Genomic DNA, 22,168 nt, shown 5'->3' on the forward strand with positions numbered 1-22,168 from the left:
AGAATGATGGTTTCCAGCTGCATCCATGTCCCTACAAAGGACACGAACTCATCCTTTTTTATGGCTGCATAGTATTCCATGGTGTATATGTGCCACATTTTCTTAATCCAGTCTGTCACTGATGGACATTTGGGTTGATTTCAAGTCTTTGCTATTGTGAATAGTCCCGCAATAAACATAAATGTGCATGTGTCTTTATAGCAGCATGATTTATAATCCTTTGGGTATATACCATATAATGGGATGGCGGGGTCAAATGGTATTTCTAGTTCTAGATCCTTGAGGAATCGCCACACTGTTTTCCACAATGGTTGAACTAGTTTAGAGTCCCACCAACAGTGTAAAAGTGTTCCTATTTAGTTTGGCTCTAAAGAGCAGGAAAAGAAAGGATGATAATGGAAGGATGAGGCGAGATTGAGAGAAGGCTGGTCAAACAGGAAAGATCTGAATATGTTTGAAAGCTTCTCCCAATAGGTTGAAGATACTGGAGGAAGGGTTGATCCCTAGAGTGAGGAGCCCAAAAAGACAGGCCTAGGAGAAGGCTGGTCCCGGAGTAGACACCAGGACAAGTTTTCCACTGTAAGGTGATAGGAGGAATCAGAGGGAGAGGAGCAGGTTAGTGATGGTGTCAGTGAGCGGGCGCAGAGGGGACTCCCCTCCAGCACTCTGTTTCTCTGCAATGCAAGAGGGGAGGCCTTGGGTGTTGGACCCTAAGAAGGCACTCAGAAGGCATTCAGTCAATCACTGTGAGATGTGTGAGTGAACAAGTGACTGTCAGGTGTACAGGGGCCGTGGTGCTACTCAGGGTTTGAGGAAGGGAGAGAAGCTTTGAAGCTGTGATAAGGGAGAGCTGGGGCATTGATCTGGGATGCAGAGGTTGCTGTGGTTGAGAGCTACTCCAGCGAGCAACATGGTGGCTTCAGAGTGAGCAGACCCATGGGAGAGGGCCCAGCTATGTCTTCCTGGGGCGTTAACACTTTTCCCCTATTCCACAGGTATCCTGGCATCCATTTGTGGTGGCCTCGTGATGCTTTTGCCTGAAACCAAGGGCATTGCCTTGCCAGAGACAGTGGATGATGTAGAAAAACTTGGCAGGTACTGTCTAAAATTCAATGCACCCTAAATAAAAGCAACATTTCAAACCACTGGGGAAAGAATGATGTTAAGAAAATTGAATTTCCACAGGGAAAAAAATAAGAATAAATCCTCATGTCATATTGTAAGCAAAAAATTCAAAGTAGATACAAAAGGTTAATGTAAAAAAACTCTCCAAAGCTAGATAAGAATACGCATTACTTTTTAAAATGTGATTGTGAAGAGAGAAGCATTTCCATGTAAGGTGCTAAGACTCGGAAGTGATCTAAAGGCAGGAGCTGCTGATGTGGGAAAGTGGAAATCGCTGGGACGTGCAGCAGCAGGGGATTAACAGTGTGGCTTACTCTACAGAGCGAAGAGTCAGGTCTGTGTAGATGGAATGGCATAGGCAGATTTTCAAGACTGATTACAAAGTGAAATGTCACTGAACAGCATACTGTAGTATTTATAAAAAACTAAAACCAAAGGCAGTTTCTCTCTGTAGCTGGATAGGAAGACAGATGACACACAGATGATAGATAATAGGTAGATGATAGATAATAGGTAGATGGATGATAGATAGATAGATATAATAGGTGATAATCATAGATAGATAAGTGATAGTAGATAAATGATAAATAATAGATGATAGACAGATAGATGATAGGTAATGTCTGGATACATAGGTCAACAGATAAATAGATAATAGATGATATATAGGTGATAGACATTAGTGGGAAGATAGAGAAGAGAGAGAGATTGAATTTTGGAGGGGGATGTTTCAATAGGGTATAAGGAAAACTAATACCCAGACAATACATTAACATGAGGAATTATGTCAAGAAAAATTCACATTACACAAATTCTTTCTAATTGTTTGAAATTTTTTCATTAAAAAGATAGAGATATGAATATGAGAATGTATAGTAAAAGATGTAAAATAATAATATATGCCCTCTGCAAACACAAATGTGCTGGGAAGAGGGATAGGGAAGGGAGGGCCATCACTTTCTTGCCAGAGACTTCTGTACTGTTTGATTTTCTTTAAAAATTAGACCACATAGTCTTGTGTTGCTTGTGCAGTTTTAAAAAATGATATAACATCTAATTTAACAATTAAAAAGCAATCTTAATAATGACCTGGGAATTAAACACATGGAACTGTAAATACTTTTAATATACAAAAAATACTGAGGAACAGCTTTCTTTCCTTTGATTCTATTCCATTGACTGCATCTGTCTACAAAGTGAGAGGGATGCTTTCATTCTTTATCCCCAAACCAATCAGGGATCAGCTTTGCAAACTCATCAGGAAAAAATGGAAGAAAAGGGAGTCCTTTGAAATCAAGACTCTTCTACCGCTTCAGTCACATTAAAAATAAACAGCTAGGAGAGGTTTTTTCTTTTTTTGACTTGGGGAATGTGGGTGGAGGGGGGTTGTCCAAATGGTGTGCAAGGAACTAACATATAAACACGAAGGATTACACCAGCTAAAATTTAAGGTACCCAGATTCTTTCTAATTTTTTTCTGTTTATAATTTTTCATAATGAAAAGTTGGGTACATTAATTAATTATACCTAGTGTCTACACATGAAAAAAATCTAGTAGAAGTATGGTTTACAGTGCTACAAATGAAGCACATTACTTGTGATCCATGATTATTTACTCTACAAAAATTACTTAGTGCTAAATTACTAAAACTTGTTATCATTTCCCTTTTAAAATCACACTGGATTATTTTATCATTTCTGCTGGTTTTTGTTCATGTTAACAGCTCATTTCCAAACACATGTTAATTCAGTAGAAGTTCATGAAGAACTTAAATGCTATAATGCTAACAAACCCCTGTATCAGGGGAACCAGCCCCCAATATTTCAGCGTAGGTTCTTTCTATTTTCCATAAGTGTCAGCTGGCTGAGAAATAAAGAGAAAGAGTACAAAGAGAGGAATGTTACAGCAGGGCCTCCGGGGGTGACATCACATATTGGTAGGACCATGGTGGGCCTTAAAGCCAGCAAGTTTTATTAAGGGTTTCAAAAGGGGAGGGGGTGCAAGAACAGGGAGTAGGTCACACGATCACATGCTTCGAAGGGCAAAAAGGAGAACAAAGATCACAAGGCAAAGGGCAGAAACAAAGATCACAAGGCAAAGGGCAAAAGCAGAATTACTGATAAGGGTCTATGTTCAGTGGTGCATGTATTGTCTTGATAAACATCTTAAACAACAGAAAACAGGGTTCGAGAGCAGAGAACCGGTCTGACCTCAAATTTACCAGGACAGGGTTTCCCAATCCTAGTAAGCCTGAGGGTGCTGCAGGAGACCAGGGCATATTTCAGTCCTTATCTATACCACATAAGACAGACTTTCCCAGAGCAACTGTTTATAGACCTCCCCCCAGGAATGCATTCCTTTCCCTGGGTCTTGATTATTAATATTCCTTGCTAGGAAAAGAATTTAGTGATATCTTCCCTACTTGCACATCCGTTTATAGACTGTCTGCAAGAAGAAAAATATGGCTCTGTTCTGCCCAATCTTGCAGGCAGTAAGACTTTATGGTTGTCTTCTCTTGTTCCCTGAAAATCACTGTTACTCTGTTCTTTTTCAAGGTGCACTGATTTCATATTGTTCAAACACACATGTTTTACAATCAATTTGTACAGTTAACGCAATAGTGGTCCTGAGGTGACACACATCCTCAGTTTACGAAGATAACAGGATTAAGAGATTAAAGTAAGACAGGTGTAAGAAATTATAAAAGTATTAATTTGGGGAACTGATAACTATCCATATTAAAATGAAATCTTCACAATCTATGTTCAGAGATTGAAGTAAAGATAGGTGTAAGAAATTATAAAAGTATTAATTTTGGGAACTGATAAATGTCCATATTAAAATGAAATCTTCACAATTTATGTTCCTCTGCTGTGGCTCCAGCTGATCCCTCCATTTGGGGTCCCTGACTTCCTGTAACACCCCTGTCTAAGGTCTGAACACAGATAAAAAACAAGCTTGAGACAGATATGTTTTTGTTACCTTAGAGTTGGGTTTTCATGAGAAGTTGTGCATGAATGTATTTGATCAAAACCAGCTATACTATTAAATAATAACAGAAGACCCTCTTCTAACTAGTTACATAATCTTCTCTAAAGACTTTCTCCTTTGTTTTTTCAGTCCACATTCCTATAAATGTGGCAGGAATAAAACCCCAGTTTCCAGCTCTCACCTTTGAGGCCCCTGACAAAGACAGAAGGAAGGAGCTATCCAGGAGCTGATCCTCCTTGCAAAACTGTGCCTTGCGGAGATGCCCGTGTGCGTTTCAGTACAACATGCCATGCTGTTGTAATACTGTATAAAGACTTCAAACTATCCAGAGTATTTTTATATCGTGTTGGATGAGTTAGGATTTGTAATGCTGTTGAAGTTTCTGGGAACACATAATATGTAGCCAGTTTAACAAAGAACCTGTCAGGTGCACAGGCCTTCCTGGGTTTTTTTCTTGTGTTCCCTGTGGTCTCTGACCCATTAGGCTAAAGAGAGACAAGACAAGCCCCCCACCTGATTCTCATGACAGCTCCATCAAGAATGTGGGACGTGCCGACCAAGGATTTGAGAAAGTTGTACAGAAATGCTTTCATCAAATCTGATCAGTCAAGGGACTGAGCCCCTAACTGGCCATTCTGAAGACTGCATGGAGGATGACGATTTGGGAATCCTGTTAATGAGAAAGCTGAATCACAGGCACCTGGGCCATAGAGTGTGAGCATTCATGCTCTCTGCTCACCTTGGTTTCCGCATACCTTTGCAATGTGAACAGGTCAGGAGTCTCTCTCATCCACCTCCTCTGTAACATCTGGGGTTCCAGGCATGGTTTAGACCCTGTTCCAGCAATAAGAACCAATCTGCTGTACAATCTGAGGTCTTGCCTCTGTTATTTACAAAATGATGCTGTGGTTCTGAGATTATTTGGGACATGTTCGGCCCTCCTTTTGTGGACACATAGAGCCACAGATTCCCTTTTTCACTAAACAAATCCTATGGATTCTGATTTCTGGGTCTTAGGATTTTAAAAGTGAAGGGATATTTTTCTTGTATTTGTGAGTTCAGTTACGATGGTGCCCGTGGTCATAAGTGGAAAACATGAACAGTTCCCATTCAATCTTGGCACTTCGAGTTGTCTTGGGGAAGAGCTTACATTTTAATTTAAAAGAAAGGTCAATTATATCCATGCTTCACAGGATCAGCAGGAGCTTTATAAATGACTTTACAGAGACGAATAAGGGATTTGATCTTTCTTTTTTGTTATCGAGGCTTTTGAAATGTGGAACTTGTGTGTTCTGCTTGTATGTTATATTCAATATCTTTTCAGATGCAATCTGTATTTTATGCTGAGATTTTAAAATGAAATACTTTATGTGAACAGGCAAAACTGGTACCAAAGGGAAACATTAACCATGAGGAAGAACATTTCTGTAAGGAGAACAGGTGACAGTATACACATGTGCGCTAATTGTAAAATGAGCATCTTCATCCTTAAAACACATCAGAATTGAATACGAGTAATCTATTTGTTGATGAAATAAACACAGCTCTTTGAGGATTTGAGACTATATTCACCCTTTATTCACAGTCACTTGCAGTTCTGCTTTTCTCTGCATTTCTGTGCTGTAAGATGACTGTTGCATTGTTGAATTGTATTTTGAGTGGATATTTTTGTTTGGTGACAATTAAAAATTTTAAATTGTAAAGAATGTACATTTTCCCTTTCTCTTCCTTCTAAACATGTGTCACTGCCACAGTTCATCCTCCTGTGACCGTGTGTACTGCAGACTGTTTCAAAACCGGGCAGGCAATTAGCAATGGGAAACAAGTGGTCTACCCTCAATATTTGCTTGTTGTTCATTTACGTGCTCTTGGTACCAGTCCTAGACTCACATGTGCCCGAATAACATTCAGACTCTCAGCTGGTCTTGTGTTACACGTCCATGGCCCGATTCATTCCATGGTATATACGTCTCTCTGCTCTGTACTCCAGGGCTCAGGTCAAGCAGCCAGTGACAGATTTCATTCCCAATAACAGAACTAGTTCACATGACTCCCCATACATGTTGCAGCTTTGAAAACATTCATCTCAGTGTTAGAAATAAAGACAGTAAAAATGTGTGTCAAGCCCTCTTTAGCTGATGAGGTAAATGCATGGACAACTTCCTAGGACTTCTCAGCTCTCCCCTCCGTGACCTTGCAGCCTGCTCAGGGCTTTGTGCAACTGTTCCTTATCAAAAGCAGCTAAACCCCCTCAGTCTGCCCATTTAAAATTTGTGGGATGAACAAAGAGCGTGAAAATGTTGAAGACCAAAACCAAAATTTACTCAAATCAAAATAAGTACCGAGTTTATTTTTAACAAATGGCATAGCTATGTCACCTTATTGGAGAACCCAGCAGTCAGACGGGAAAAGCTTATACACAATAATACCAAAAATGCTGAGGTTTGGCATAGTTGGTAGCTGGGGACAGTGTCTTCATTTGATTACTGTCCATTATTTCCAGCGTGCTAAATCCCTACCCACATTCCAGCCTCTAGGTGAGTCAATGCTTCACTCTGTCTCTTGTTCAATTAATTATTTCTCATCACTCCCTCAATCCAAGTGACAAAGCTTGAAACACGAACATAGACACCAGGCTTATTGGGGCGTGCACAGCCAGGACCCCAAGAAGTTATTCCTCGTAAAATGTATTTGTCCTTGTCGAAGCAAACCACAGGCCCTCCACTGTCACCCTAAACAGAGGTAGGGAAAAATTCAGGTGAGGGTTAGCCTGCCAGCCTTTTATTATGGCATTCGTCTATTATCCACATGTATATTTTCCTGGTAATTGAAATCGGAAAGGAACTTATGAGCATATTACTCGAGCATCTGCACTGCTTAAGTACTTAGCAAAGTCTATTCAGTGAAACCACACCACTTAGTTTCTCCTGGGAGTAAAAAACCCCTTGTGAATCCTGCACACATCTCTCCCTATGTTGGTATTTCCTTTAGACTGGCCTAGCCTGGGCATCACTGTAAAGTGTGTGCAGTTGGTCTCTGTCCTGTACCCTCTACCTCCTTCCCTACCAGAAAAGTCACCACTTTAGTCCCTGGCCACCAGCACACCCCAGGAGGGTGAGTGACCTGAGGTAGTTATGGCACTTAAAACTCCCTTGCTACAGATCTCAAACTCAAGCCCCAAGACATCTCCTTAGATGATCTGAATACGCATTCAGGGACAGATCTAGGGAGTTTGTGAGCAACACTTAAACTGGGGTCTAACATTGGCAAATCCTTCTAGAATTTGTCACTTTGGGACTGAAGTCTAAGGGGCTGAGACCGAGATAGAAGAGCACAAGACTAGCTTTGGTCTCTTGATCTTTTCTTACCTGGCAACTGTCAGTGCCTCCGGCCAAATGCCCAGCACAGAGCTCGGTGGATTTGACTCTTCCATTCAGAAACTCGTAGCGATTACACACTGTATTCTCAATCACATGAAGCTGGGCTTCCTTGAGAAGGCCAGCCCCAAAGGTACCTGTGTTTAAAAAGATGAAAGAAATGGTTACTGCACCCAAAACATGTTTAGGAGGAAACCAGAAGAACAGAGCAGCGGCGCTGGACCTCCTGTCTGTCCGTGAGGCTGCGGAACACAAGGCAGCTCCCAGTGCCGCTCTGACCCTGGAGAGTGTAAACATCACATGTGATTCTGTGTTCCTGAGACCTGGATTTAACTATCTGGGCTTTGTCATAGTGCTTTCGGGTTGGTGGTTGTTTGTGTACTTTTTGCTTTTGTGTTGAAAGTACAAAAATGATTTTTACAATGTAAAGAGTGTCTGAGAAATGCAATTGCTATTCTTTTTATATACTTTTTTCAGATTTTTTATAGGCTTCTTTGCTACTGACATCATAATGCACAATTTTATATACTGATTTTTTCAATCAATGTTATATCACGAGTTTTTAAAATAATGCTACAATCTTCATAACTAATACTTTAATGGGGAGTGACTGCTGAACGGGCATGAGGTTTCGTTTTGAGATGAGGAAAACGTTCTGAAAATATGGCAATGGTTGCACACCATTGTGAATGTACCGAATGCCACCCAGTGGTACCCGCCAAAATAGTTAAAAGAGTAACTCTTATGTTGTGTATATTTTATCGCAATAAAAAAGAATAGCCATCATTTACTAAGAATTAACCTTTCCAGGCACGAGCTCTTAATGTGGCGTATGTCACTTCATCCTCACAACCGTCCTATGAAACAGGCACTTTCATCATTCCTGTTCTACAGTTGAGGAAACTGAGGCATAAGGAGGTTGTATAGTTCAGCCTGAGCCTGGGTCTGTGGAGTCACTGCCCTAATGCTTCCTCCCCAAGCACATTGGTCTCACTCTTGCTTCCAACCTTCCACATATTTGTTCATAAAGTTCATTCTCATTTCTTATTATTTTAAGTCTAAGTTCCCATAATTACACAGACATACTTCTGTCTCGCAGTAACTCTCCCAAATTATTTTCTAAAAGGGTGTGACGGTATAAAATGTTACTGGAAACAATTACTTCGCCTCACCCTTGTGAGTATTCAATTTTTAAAATATTAGCTAACATAGTAGGTAGAAATTGTCCTGATTCATTTTCTGATTTACACTTCCTTGACAATTAGGGAGAAGAAATACAACTAGGGGCAATTCTCCCAGTTGTAGTTTTTCTTTTGTGAAAAACTGCTTTATTTCCTTTGCCAAATTGCAGAACATCTGCTAAATTGCCAGAGGGAATGCGGTTTTTCCAGATGGACACACCCAGGGATGTCTCAGTGCTCTCACAAATAATCTAGTTTTCCAATTTTGCAAGCCCAGCTTTATTAGAATTTTGCAAAATCTTTTGCTTTGCGAGCATGACACAGGCAAGAGCTGAGGCACTCTCTCTTTCCCCCCTCAAAGTCTTGGACTGCATTTAGATCATTGTCTCAGGTTCAGAAAACTGACACTGAATCTGGAGTTTACATGAGCAGCATGGAAGAGGCTCTTCCCAGAGCCTCACTCTAGAGCCCAGCTCAGCCCTAGCCGGGAAGGAGCTGCATGGAGGAAGCTCCTCCTGACTACCAAGCACCGGGCAAGGGGTGCATGACCTGGACTGTGTAGATGTGTGAGGGAGTACCATTTTCAAAATATTTTGTTGAAAATTAAGTTAGATATCACTGCTTTTGGATCTGCTCTCAGAGCAAGGCAAACATCCTGATAAGTGGGTAAAACCACCACTAGTTGCCAGGAAACTGATGCGGTCTGTGAGTATGAGCTGCCATCCAGTGGCCAACATAGAGATGGCACCTCTGAGGGCAGGGAGGCCAGGGGTGACCTGAGGATTGAAGCCCTCCCTGACTGGGCCCTGGGGAGAGGGCCGCAGGACCAGCCCCGTCATTGCAGATGGGGCTGACATGGAAGAGCCCCTTGGCCTCAACCCCTACTCTGCATTTGGAATATCCAAGTGAAGGAAGTTCTGCAAACATGAAGGGGAGAAAGGGAGAATTTCGACCTCCCTCTAAGAAGCTGAGAACACCCATTAATCTGATGTCATCAACATATAGAAAATGGATAAACAGACCTGAGTTATGTTGTGTGACTCCTCCTGGTCTAGTTAGTGTTCTGAGAATCATTTTCTCAGTGGACATGTGGGTGAGACTAGAGGAGACAGGGAGCCAGTGCAGGATGGTGGTTAGAAATGTGTGGATGGGGGTGGGAGAGAGGAAACAGTGAGTGGGCTCTGTGGTCAACGTCCGAAATAACGGTCATGTGTCGGTTCGATCTACGACGGCGGCGACGGCGGATTTGCGGCGAGCGGATCGTGACGATTTGCGGCGGCGGATGATTATTCGAGCGCAATGACAACGGCGGATTTTAAGTGATGGTGACGTGATTTGCGGCGAACACCTATGTGATTTATGATCTGCGACGATGGTGGCGGCAATGATAACGGCGGACGGCGGTGAAACGGCGGCGATGGCGGACGGCAGCGCCAGTAACGATGACGCTGGCGATTTGACGGCGACTTTGCGGCGACGATTTGCGGTGGCAACGATTAACGGCGATTTATGCAGGAACGGCGTGATTTATGATTGGTGGCGAGCCAGGCAACGACGACGTTGGCGACGATTTATGATTGGCGATCTGCGTGATGACGGTGGCGGCAACGATTAACGGCGGATGGCGGAAATGGCGGCGATTTATGACGGCGGTGCAGCAGCGCCAGCAACAAAGACGACGCTGGCGACGATTGACGCGATCTGCGACGATTTATGGCAATGATAATGGTGATGGTGGTGCAATGCGTGATGGTGATGGTGGTGGCAGTGCTAGTAATGATGATGTTGGTGATGATGGTGATGGTGGTGATGATGTTGAGAGTGATGATATTGGCGATGGTGGTGGTGGTGGTGATGAGATGGTGGTGATGGTGGCGATGATGGTGATGGTGGTGGTGGTGGTGGTGGTGGTGGTGGTGGTGGTGATGGTGGTGGTGGTATGGTGGTGGTAGTGGTAGTGATGATGGTGGTAGTGGTAGTAGTGATGATGATGGTGTTGATGATGGTGATGGGGATGATGCTAGTGTTGGAAGGTGAGGATGAAGATGCATAATCTTCATCCTCACAATCACCTTATATGTAAGTACAGATGAGAAAGCTGAGGCTAAAAGAGATTAAATAACTGCCCAATGTCACATGGAAGATGGGAGAGCCAGAACTTGCACTCAGATCCTTATGATTTTAGCTTCATGCTTTCATCAGTTGAAGTATTGTAGAGGATCTGTTTGCTTTCTGGCTGCCCAGCAGCCTTTCACCCTACACCCCATAATCTTGGTGAGGGATACCTTTTGCTCCCTTCTGGGTATGAATGGGGTCCTGCCTCTAGTTCCAGCATGGAACAGCTGATGCAGGTCAGAGCCAATCAGTGACGGGCTCAGGGGCAGGACCATGACCCAATTTCAGTCTCTCAGAGTGGGCAGACTATTGTTCATGTAATGGGGAGAGTGGCCTTTCTTATTCTTTCTCAGCAGAGCTAGAGCCATGACAGCATCTGCAGCAATGGGGGTGTCACCTTTGTGCCCCAAATAGTGCCTACTCCATGATCAGGAGTGCCTGGGATCTGGGGCCTCATGTGAGCCTGAAGCTTTTCAGCTCACTAAGAATTTCCCTTGTTTTGCTTAATCCAATTTGAGTTGGATTTTCTGTCACTTGCAAGGAGTCATGTTAGATTCAACTCTATTCTGTATTAGTAGTAGGAGCTGCCATGATGAAGTGCTTAGAATGTGCTTGGCACTTGATGCACTTTCTTATTATTTCCCCCATAACAGCCCTGGAGCCCACATCAGCTGAGGAAACAATCAGTGAGAGCTCATGACTTTTCTAAGTCCCCACAGCTTATAGGTGGGAGTCAGAGTTCCAGTTCAGGTTTGTCACCCTGCACCTTCTCTGAACCCCAGCTTCCTCAATGGTAAAATGGAAAAAATAATACCTAACATGCAGAGGTTTCTAGTATTTAAATTTTAAAATATGCAAACACCAGGAGCAGCCTGGCACACCCATAGGTGTCCCTCAAGCCAAGTTTCCTTTTATTTGGCCTCAGTGTTCCCAGACTGCAGTGCAGAAAAAGGGAACAAGAAGTCAAGGAGGTGAGGTTTTAAATGTAATAGGAAAGGGACAGAAAAAGGAAACCCAGCTTTGAAATTAGCTAGGCCAGTGGTTTTTAACCTTTTCAAAAAACCCAAAAAATTTTTCATTAAATGAAAGTGTATACAAAAGGCTGATGTGCAAAGCACCACTTGAAAATGCTGGTTTTACAGATAAGAGATTAGAGCCAAGTGATACAAAGAGGTAACATGTCTAGTTCAGGTCTATCTGGCTAGTGGCAGAGTCAGAACGCTTTTCCAGGGCCCCAGACTCCCTATGTCCTCACCTGCACCTCTAAGAAAGTGGAACTGAGACATTAAGAGTATTAGTTTTCCTGCTGCCAGGGGAGTAAGGCTGATGGATATAATTATTGTCAGGGTATACTGCAAAGAGAAGAATCCCTAAGGTGTAGTACAGGTGCTGATACCACATCCTGCACAAGTGTTCCCTCTCTTGCTCTCACCCATCAACCAATACCACATGCCATCCTAGACTTGGGGCCATGGGGCCTGTCTGCCTCTTCCCCAGATGTAGGTCGCCTGCCTAACACCCTCCCACACACGTTAGACATGTGGGTATTTGGGAAGAAGACTAGTTTAATTATAACTTTTGTCGTTATTGTTTTGCACCATGTTTAGAAACCCAGTCTGGCTAATTTCACATGAAAAATAATCTAACATAATTAACTTGAGGGCTGGGTGAAAACCCCACTTACTTGGGAAGCAATATGAATGCTGAAATTATAATTAAGAGACTCAAAGACATCTACTGGCTTTTTGCTTGTTTTTGGTGTAAGGGAAACATACAATCATTTTTAAAAAGATGCTGAAAACAAAAAAAGAGAAAGACTCAAAGAAATGGCCTCTCTCCCCTTGCCCACATCCCTTGAAGACTGATTATGGAGACACAGACAGGTGCCCAGGCAAAGTCAGGAGGGTTGGACAATGTTCATGGATAGGAATTTTACAACGATCTCTAAAATGCTCATTTTGTAACATGCACTGTAGGTCAAAAACAATTTGTTACATGGGCAATGGAATTGATCTCACCTTGGGTTTCTCCCCAGCCAGTGATGTAACATTCAGTCCAGGCGGTGATCACGTAATTTGGAGATGGCAGACAGGCTGGGATTACTTTGTCAGTGATGATGGCAGGCCTATAAGGGAAGTATTAGCAGTTATATTTGACTACCCAGCTGGGAGCTGCAGTATCTACAACTAGGCATCCTTACCTTGAGGTCTCAGAGCCCTCTGAGCTGGTACTGCCTTGCTTCAATGACACAGAGCAACATAGAACACAGCGTTTCACCCTCACATTTGCCTGTGGTTGCCTATGGACTATACAGACACAAGGTTTCATTTGAAAGGCATCAGTGGCCCGCAAGAAGCTGAGGGTGGCGCTCGCCTTTGAAAGTAGGGATGACAAAGGTGTACTTCTCATGTATATTCTGTGCGCAACTGGAATCACATGCCAAGTGTGTCCTTTCATATTAATTGAAGAGGGCATTGATGACTGGGCAGAATGTTTGGCTGAGACATCATCAAGAGGGTATAAAATTGCAAATGTGTTGTGTGCCCAGAGCAAGTTGCTCCATCTGGATCCTTCACTTCCTCCTCAGTGAATGTTACTAAACCATGGTTGTAAAAATCCAGTAAAATGCTAGCCATCAAATGAAAGAGGATTGGAAATAAGCACCTTGCATGAACAAAATGGTATGTTTTCAAAGAACATTTATATATCTTAGAGTTCCAGGAACTCTCAAACATTAGAACTCTGGTTTTTAGACCTGATTCTACTTTAGTAAGTTCAAGCGGATAAAGGACTGGATATGAGAAATGCCCTGTTCTGACTCTGACCAAGAATCATCATTGCCACCAACTTTGAAGCAGACACACTTTCTGCTTCTGGGCACCAGACATCTGTGGTGCAGAAGTCCTCAGTCTACAGGTTCCCTGGTGGAGCACTCTAGGGGTATGGGGATGTGGGTGGAAACTCTAAACTCAAAATGTATCAGCCTATCAGAGAACTCCTCCAAAATTCAAAAGTTCCAAATTACTTGTTCAAGCCATCAGAGCACCCTACCTCTCTGAGGATCGTGAGGAGCAGAGACCTTGTATTTGCACATTTGCTGGGATGGTGGGGAGGAGACTGGGGAGCAGAAGGGAGATCAGCTACTGTTTAGGCTGAGCCAGAAAGACCCTTCTCACCTTCCTAGAGTGTCAAAGCATCCCAGAACATCACTTACCGGTTCACAGACCCAAACACGTTACCCCAAGCTTGTGGTCAGGCCCAGAAGAGCAGCTCTGGCCCCTGCCCCATGCTTTCCCATCCAGGCCAGACCATCCTTGTCTGCACCGACACCCTGCCCTCCAGAGTCGCCAGCACAGCGAGTGCCCTATGTGCCTTGTCACCTGTCCCAAACCTGCCTCTCCTACAAATAACTGTTTCTTAACTGACAGCACCGTTAGTACCTGCTTAGCTTTAGCAAGGCAATATCTGCTCCTGTGGGCTCCAAGAACAACCTAGACACTTCTATTTCTTGAACATGAGATTCGAGATTCACTTCTTGGTGTGCACCCAGGATGACCTTATAGGAGGAAGGCCTTGAGAACCTAGAAAAGATGAGGATGTCAAGAGAAAAGTACGGTCCAGCCCCTTCAGGTACCCTCTGTGCCATGACCTTGGCACAATCTTCCTGAGACCCTTGGCCATTCAGAATCAGTGACTTATGAGTGGCAAGAAACAAAATTCACAATTTGCCGGAACCTGACAGTTAAGGAATGTTCTCAGTCTGTTTTGGCAGAGACTGTGATATAGTTTGTATATTTGTCCCCACCCAAATCTCATGTTGAATTGTAGTCCCCAGTGATGGATGTATGGCCTGGTGAAAGTGTTTGGATCATAGAGGTGGATCCCTCTTGAATGACTTGGGCTACCCTTCAGGGTGATCAGTGAGCTCTCACTCTTAGTTCTTGCAAGATCTGGTCATTTAAAAGTGTTTGGCACCCCCACCACATCTCTCTCTGTTTCTTGCTCCTGCCCTGGCCATGTGACATGCCTGCTCCCACTTTACCTTCCACCATGATTGTAATCTTCCTGAGGCCCACCCAGAAGCAGAGGAGATGACAGCATCCTGCTTCCTGTAAAAGCTGCAGAGCCATCAGCCAATTAAATTTTCTTCGTAAATTTTCCGGCCTCAGTATTGCTTTAGAGCAATGCAAGAACGGCCTAATACAGACTGATGCCTCTGGTAGTGAACAGCTCTGTCCTGCAGTTTATCCAGGTCCACAAAATCACCTGCACTGTGTCTCCCCTCTGCAGGTTCTCTCTAGAAACACTTCCCTCCTCTCTCATCCAATTTCCCTGGAAATTCTGCCTCAGGATTCTGTGCGTGCATTCCCTGGTTCCTAGTGTTCCTTCCAGAAAAGGAAGGGAGGTGGGGAGGAGAAGAGGGGAAGACGAGAGGGAACAAAAGAGGGAGGAAGAGGAAGAGGAAAAAAGTCTTGACGATAAGACCACCTGTCAGTTAAACATACGTCTCCAAGCAGCGAGCAGCAGTCAGCACCCACTCTGGGGATATTAAGGTGCCTCCACAGAAGTGCTTTCCAAACCTAGAAAGAAAACATGCAAAGACTTTGTTCAAATTCGATGGTTTATTTTACTCCATTGTATGGAAAGCCAAAAAGACAGATTCACTCAAATTTGATCATGTTCATATTCCCAAAGGAAAGGGCTACCAGCCCAATGTCAGGACGGTGGTAACTTTGGTGCTGCAGGAGTGGGATTTTTCAGAAGGGCTCATCTATGCCACTTCTTCTGATGCCTGGGGGAGGTACAGACACAGCCTGTCCACAGGAGAGCAAAGCTAAGTGACTCAGCATGAAGCTCTACAGCCGTGGCTTATACCCCACAGCCCAGGACTCCAACAGAAGCGACCTGCCCAAGATCGTCCCCCGAGGTCTCTTTCATTTTTGTGACAAGATCTATACAAGGTCTGATGAATCACTCTTCAAGGAGCCAGATGTGATCCTGAGCAGCAGTGACTCATGAGGGTCTTCTGATCCTATCTGAGAACCTTTACTTTTGGGGGATGTTTCTTGAATCACTTGCTTTCTAGGACTGCGTAGGCAGGTGATAGCTCAGAATAATGGTGTGAGCCACTCGGAAACAGATTGTAATGAAGAGCACAGATAAAAAGTGCATGATGGCAGCATGTTGATAAATCCATGAGGACATCGACCACCACACAGTTTAGGAAAGAATGAATCTGAAATATGTGGAAGGTGAAAGCTCCGTAGAGCAGGGAGTTTCTAACCAATAAAGTAAGGAAAAATCAAATCAACAGCAGAGTGAAATGCAATGTGATCAGGTTTGTCGATGGCATTTCATAAACCTGTGAAAGGAAGTCTCTTTAGGGGAGAACAGCGGCCTGTTTCCTAGGAGATACCCAAGAAAACTGAACTTATGAAAGGCATGTTCCACTGAAGTGATACCCAGAAGGTCCAGGTTCTGTGGGATCGGACTAATCAATCTTAATTGATGGGGATCACGACCTATAATTTGTTCATGTGTTTGTGAATAGATGAGTAGCCTCAGCATTGAATTCAATGATTCACAAAAGTGTTTAAAAAAATCTGTGCCTGTGATAGACTGTAGATAAGTTTGCTCTTGTCCTCTCTCACTGCAAAGTGTCACATTTCTAAAAACTTCCCTTTCTTTTCATCTGACAGTGAGACAATGGATATTCACAGGAACCCTCAAAGATGACAATTTTGGCTGTTTTCAAAGCAGAGAACCTAGGATAATATAATTTTTTTATTTTTCTGTATCTTTTCCTCCTTCAGAAAACATAGAGGCAGGAACTGATGCCTCAGCTGTGTGGGTTCTGGGTAAATGTAGAAGGGTTTTGTGGGGCTTACATGGAGGGACAGTATAGATGGTTTCTGGGCCTGTTCTTACCTTGTTCTAAGACTGACTTGCCAGGGCCAGGAATGTGCGTGGGCCACACACCCGCCTACAACCCTTCCCGGACATTTCTTCGGCTCCACTTGAGGCTTCCCACAATCAAATGAAGAGGATGCTGTGGCACAAGGTGGGAAAGAATTCCCCTTTGAGTCCAAGTTAGCAATTGTGTCGTTTAATTCAGGACGAATTCCAAGCACTAGTTTTTCACATCTCAAAGGTGAAATTAAATAGTAAAATCATAAACACTTTTTAGATTTTTCTTTCCAAGTTTAAAAAGTGGTAGTAAACAACACAGGACACTCTCCTTTCAAGGAAATATAAGCACCTTCTAACTATTTTGTTGGAGAAGTGATTAAAGAAATTGGTATAGTTCGGCATTAGAAATGAGATATTTTCTGAGAAGACCTTGATTGGTACAAATAGCTATTTCTCATTGTTATTCTGACTCGATGTAATATGTTTAGAACATGATGTTATTCTTTCCATCATCTCTGTCATCATCGCCATCATCATCTAAACCATGTGAAGTTTACTGAAAGGCATGAATGATTCTTTTGCATGTGAGTCTCTGTGTGCACATGTGTGCATGTGTGTACGTGATTTTACGTAGCAAGGGTAACTGTCCTATGTTGAAATGTTGCCTTCTCTCAGCCAGCTTCAGGACAGTTCCTCTGGGGAGCCTCCCATGACTAACCGACTACTGTGGGGGTGATTTACACACATGTGCCTCTATTCTTTTCCTCCTCCCTGCCTTCTCTTTGCAGCAAGCCCGCAAGGTCTCTGGAGGTAGGGACAGTGTCCTATCTTTGGTACCACCCACCAATGTCTACAACAGTGCAGGGGCTACAAAGGGTGTTCAAAAATGTTTCTCTGTTGTCTCTAGCCCTTCAAGGTCTTCAAAATTATAAATGTTAATATAGTTAATAATTATTCATATAATTATTAATAACAACTGCAAGAGGAAATTCCTCCCCAACCAATCAGAGATTCTACACTCCAGTGAATCTGGAACCTGAGTTTTCCAAATAACTTTTCATTTGCCATAGGTTGTTTTGAGAATCTATCTACAGAAGTCTTTCGTAAAAAAGAAGCATGGCATGGAATGCAATCGTCTTCTCTAGTACTGAGCTCAATTTCTGCTAGTATGCCTTACACACAGTAGATATGTATCACTGTACTAAAAGAGTAACTACAGAAATGATGATACCCTATTCCTACTATTCAAAATAAAACTGAATGTTTCTATTTATTTTTACTTATTATTTGTGCTGAATGTGTTGGTGGAAATGAAATAGTTATTAAACTCTTTCTCCAACCAGAGGCTCTAACTTTCTCAAGCACGAGTCAAACCTGAATATCCCACCAACCACATCCTTCTGCAGGAAACTGTCCTCAGGATTTCCCAGTGTCTGATGGGAACCCTTCTCACCAGGCTTGGGGTTAACCTCACTTGTCTTACATCAAGGCAAGGTGGGGAATCTCACAGTCCATTGGGAAAAATCTTGTTCCCATTCTTGCTTCTTTCTCCAGTCTATAAGAACCTGATTCTCATACATCCTCAGTGTGGGTGAGGACACCAGAATTGCACCTGGGAAGCTACTGCACTTCCCTTCCATGGGAGTCAAAGGTACATGAGTCCCAGACACTATCGTGGATGTCTGAGGCAGGTAAGTCAGACTGGGCTTAAATTCAAGGCAGCCTGTCAACGATAGAGAGCCTGGGAAGTGAGAGTCAGCGGTGTATACCAGACTAGGCCAGAAGTGGAGAAATGGAACTGACCCCGTCAAGGGACTTTGAGGTAGAGGAGCCACCAAGATGCTTCTGCAGAACAGACAAAAGCACCCAATCGAGGAAAAAGTCAACTATCAACTCACACTAAATCCAGAGAACACTATGCCACATTACAATGATACTGGCCAAGTAGAATCTTTCCTATCATCCTAACCTCTCCTTCTTCCCTCTTGCTCTCCCCAGGAGTGGCCCAAATGTGATGACGGGCAGTGTGGCTCTCATGATCTTCATCACTGCCCTGCGCCACCTCCCTAGGCAATCTCAGGGTGCTGGTCGTCAGTGGACTTGGAGGCCAAGCTGCTTCCCCAGCTCAAGGTCCCTTCACATGTCAGACCAACCACAAGCAACCAAATTACACAAAGGAAAAGTCCAGGGTGTTCTGTAACTTGGATAGACAAGTTGATTGGTCCGCAGAAAGAAAATAGGGGACAAGTACAAGTGGCTTTTTCCCCCCATGGATTTGTTATCCCAATCATTTAAGATCTAATGTCAACTCTGCTTCCCCTGATCCAAGACTCAAAGTCCCAATAAGAGTCTCAGAGCAATGAGGAGGAACCCCAAACATACAGTCTGTAGAAAACAAAACAAAACAAAACAAACAGATGATTACAGACAGCCAGGCAGCCACATAGACCCAGGACGATACGGAATCAATGCAGTCATGACAGGTTTCTTTAGTTTGACAGATTGAGGGGCCACATTCCTCAGGAGCCACAATGTTGAAGACTGCAACAAACACTGTCTATTTTAAGAAATTACTGGAAATGCTTATTGGCTTGGAAAGAATCACACACTTGACAGCATGTTAAAATAGGAATTTGGGACACTGACATAACCCATTTTAGAACAAGGTGAGTGGTTAAGTTGAGCACCCTGGAGGTTTTGCGCCAGTCTTAAAGTCATTAGTCCCACAAGTGGTGCCAAAAGTCACAGCCCTGGCTTTCCCAGGGACGGCACTGAGGCTTCCTTGGGCATGGCAGACCCTCAACTAACACACGAGCTCCTGTGTAGCTCTAAAGGCTTCTGCATCAGTGTGGTTTTTCATGTCTTTTCATCCCATTGTCCAAGCACATAGATGTCTGGACACAGACTTCTTACCTTGTTCAGAAGGAGCCTCTAGGCTTGGAATCGGGATAACAGTCAGAGGTGTGACCACAGTCCCTTCTGTGTCTGAGCATCGCGTCAGGTTGCAGTACTCCCACCTGACGCTGGGGTCCATGGTAAAACACCAAGGGCCTGTGTCAGCATCTGGATTCCTGCAGTAGTTCATTGTCAAGCCACTGGAAATTCCAAAGTAATACAAGTTAGAGGAGGCAGAAGAATATTCAAGGACACCCAGCAGCCTCTACATTTTGTTCTAACAAAGTCTTAACAAGTGACTTTGAAATATTTCCATTAAAGGTAACATACAATTGCCACAACAGAAATGTTCCTAAACTTCCCATTTGTGCATGCCTTTCAAAGATAGATGATAATTTTTATTTTAAAATATCTAAAGTAGTGTATGCTTGTATTAGTCCATTCTCACATTGCTATGAGGAAATACCTGAGACAGACTGGGTAACTTACAAAGAACAGTGTTTTAATTGACTCAGTTCCACATTGCTGGGGAGGCCTCTGGAAACTTACAATCATGGCAGAAGGCAATGGAGAAACAGCACCTTCTTCACAGGCTGGCAGGACAGAGTAAGTGCAAGTAGGGGAAATGCCAGACATATACAAAACCATCAGATCTCAGGAGACTTACTCACTGTCATGAGAACAGCTTGGAAGAAACTGCCCCCATGATCCAATTACCTCCACCTGGTCCTGCCCTTGATACGTGGGGATTATGAGGATTATAGAGATTACAAGTCAAGATGAGATTTTGTGTGGGGACATAGCCAAACCATATCAACACTCCATATAAAAACTGAGATCATACATAAATGTGCAAAAGAAAGGAACCAGAATACCCTCCTTCTACCTTCTGCCAAGCACATACCCCTGGAGGAATTGGTACGAATTTTGACGTGTGTCTTATAGATTGTTATGCACATACAAATGCATCTATATCTGTCTAGCTCTCTTTATCTCTTTCTACAGGACTGTATAGTAACATGTGATTTGGAACTAACATATATTTCTCCAAGGAGGAAATGCCATCCAACATGATATCATTCCCAGGCCAGCCTCCCTTGCTCTCTGTACTCATCGTGTAGCTAAAAGGCTCTGCATTTACAATGACAAACAACCACGAAAATAGTATTACTGTCAATACATTTTTAGTTGGGTCAAGTGGGTTTGAGTCTACAAAACTTATAAAAGCTGTCCTGGAAAGCTAGCTCCCAGGTATGATACTCTTTGTCTAGGATTGGTTCCTGGGCAGGATCTCCTCTCCTGCTCTCAGCCCATCCTCCACTGGCCACAGCAACTCCAGGACTGAGAGAAGGGGGATGAGATGAAGGAACAGTGGGACCCAAAGCATAAAGTGAGATGGCTGGGTAGACCATGGGATCTGAAAAGGTCCATCGGCTATGGAGGGGTCAGAAAACAATTGAGTAAGAGGCACAGGCTGGGCGCAGTGGCTCAGGCCTGTAATCCCAGCACTTTGGGAGGCCAAGGTGGGTGGATCATGAAGTCAAGAGAGCAAGACCATCTTGGCCAACATGGTGAAACCCTGTCTCTACTAAAAATACAAAAATTAGCTGGGCACAGTGGCACACACCTGCAGTCCCAGCTACTCATGAAGCTGAGGCAGGAGAATCACTTGAACTTGGGAGTCGGAGGTTGCAGTGAGCCGAGATTGCACCATTGCATTGTAGGCTGGCGACAGAATGAGACTCCGTCTCAAAAAAAAAAAAAAAAAAAAGCACAGCCAGTGAGGACCCCTGGTGTGGGGGCATCTTGGAAAATGTGCTTCCCTTCATTCCTCCCAGGAATGTTGCTCCAACCTCTCAGAATCCTCACATTCATGATATGTGGCTATCTGAGAAAACTTGAAATGTATTATGTACCATGGGAATGCAACACTATCTCTGTAGAGACTCTACACATGGTAACCCAGTCTCAAGCCCAGAGTCCCCATTCCAGCAAGCTGATTCTCCAAGCAACTGGATGTGTTAGCAAATGTGGTATTCTAGGGAGATTTTTTATCTATTTTCAACTGAGATACACTTTCATGTATACTCAAATGCACAGATCTTAGATGTAGTTTGATGAATTTTGATGAACACGTACACTTGTATAACTCACATTTCAATCACGATACAGGACATTTACATCACTCCAGACACAACTTTGTTTTACTGCTCAGTCTCTGCTACTCTCTTCCCATGGCCAGAGGCAAATGATATTGGTTTCTTTCACCAGAAATTAGTTTTACCTTTCTGGAACCTTACATCAATAGACTCATACATAATGTTCATTTTTGTTATCTGGTATCTTTCCTTAACTTAGTATTTTTCAGCTTCATCTATGCTATTTGAGAGTATCAATAATGTGCTCCCTTATATTGCTGAATAGTATTCCATTGTGTGACTAGATCACAAATTACTTATTCATTTTCTTACTGATTGACATTGAAGTTGTCTACAGTTTGGGGTTATAAAAATAAAGCTGCTATGAATATTCTTGTAGATGTCTTTGTGGACTTATGTTTCCATTTCCACGGG

General features: G+C 43.2%; 2 protein-coding genes across 4 annotated transcripts in view; one reads left to right on the forward strand and one right to left on the reverse strand.

The window, feature by feature from the left end:
- The window catches only part of SLC22A3 (solute carrier family 22 member 3), a 108,547-nt gene extending 102,724 nt beyond the window's left edge, over positions 1-5,823 (forward strand). Inside the window, exons 10-11 of the mRNA XM_031667560.1 lie at positions 996-1,095; positions 4,247-5,823. Coding sequence (XP_031523420.1) covers positions 996-1,095; positions 4,247-4,304 — 158 coding nt within the window. The 3' untranslated portion in view covers positions 4,305-5,823. The remainder of the gene's footprint in view (positions 1-995; positions 1,096-4,246) is intronic.
- A 613-nt stretch (positions 5,824-6,436) lies between these two features.
- Positions 6,437-22,168, reverse strand: part of LPA (lipoprotein(a)) — a 132,751-nt gene continuing 117,019 nt past the window's right edge. For all 3 annotated transcript variants that reach the window (XM_031667557.1, XM_031667559.1, XM_031667558.1), the window contains 7 exons: positions 19,614-19,795; positions 16,719-16,839; positions 15,296-15,370; positions 14,231-14,371; positions 12,809-12,915; positions 7,486-7,631; positions 6,437-6,849 (listed from right to left, as the gene is read on the reverse strand). In XM_031667557.1, the coding sequence (XP_031523417.1) occupies positions 6,688-6,849; positions 7,486-7,631; positions 12,809-12,915; positions 14,231-14,371; positions 15,296-15,370; positions 16,719-16,839; positions 19,614-19,795 (934 nt within the window). In that variant the 3' untranslated portion in view covers positions 6,437-6,687. The remainder of the gene's footprint in view (positions 6,850-7,485; positions 7,632-12,808; positions 12,916-14,230; positions 14,372-15,295; positions 15,371-16,718; positions 16,840-19,613; positions 19,796-22,168) is intronic.

The sequence above is a fragment of the Papio anubis genome, chromosome 6 (genome assembly GCF_008728515.1).
Source record: "Papio anubis isolate 15944 chromosome 6, Panubis1.0, whole genome shotgun sequence".
Classification (NCBI taxonomy): domain Eukaryota; kingdom Metazoa; phylum Chordata; class Mammalia; order Primates; family Cercopithecidae; genus Papio; species Papio anubis.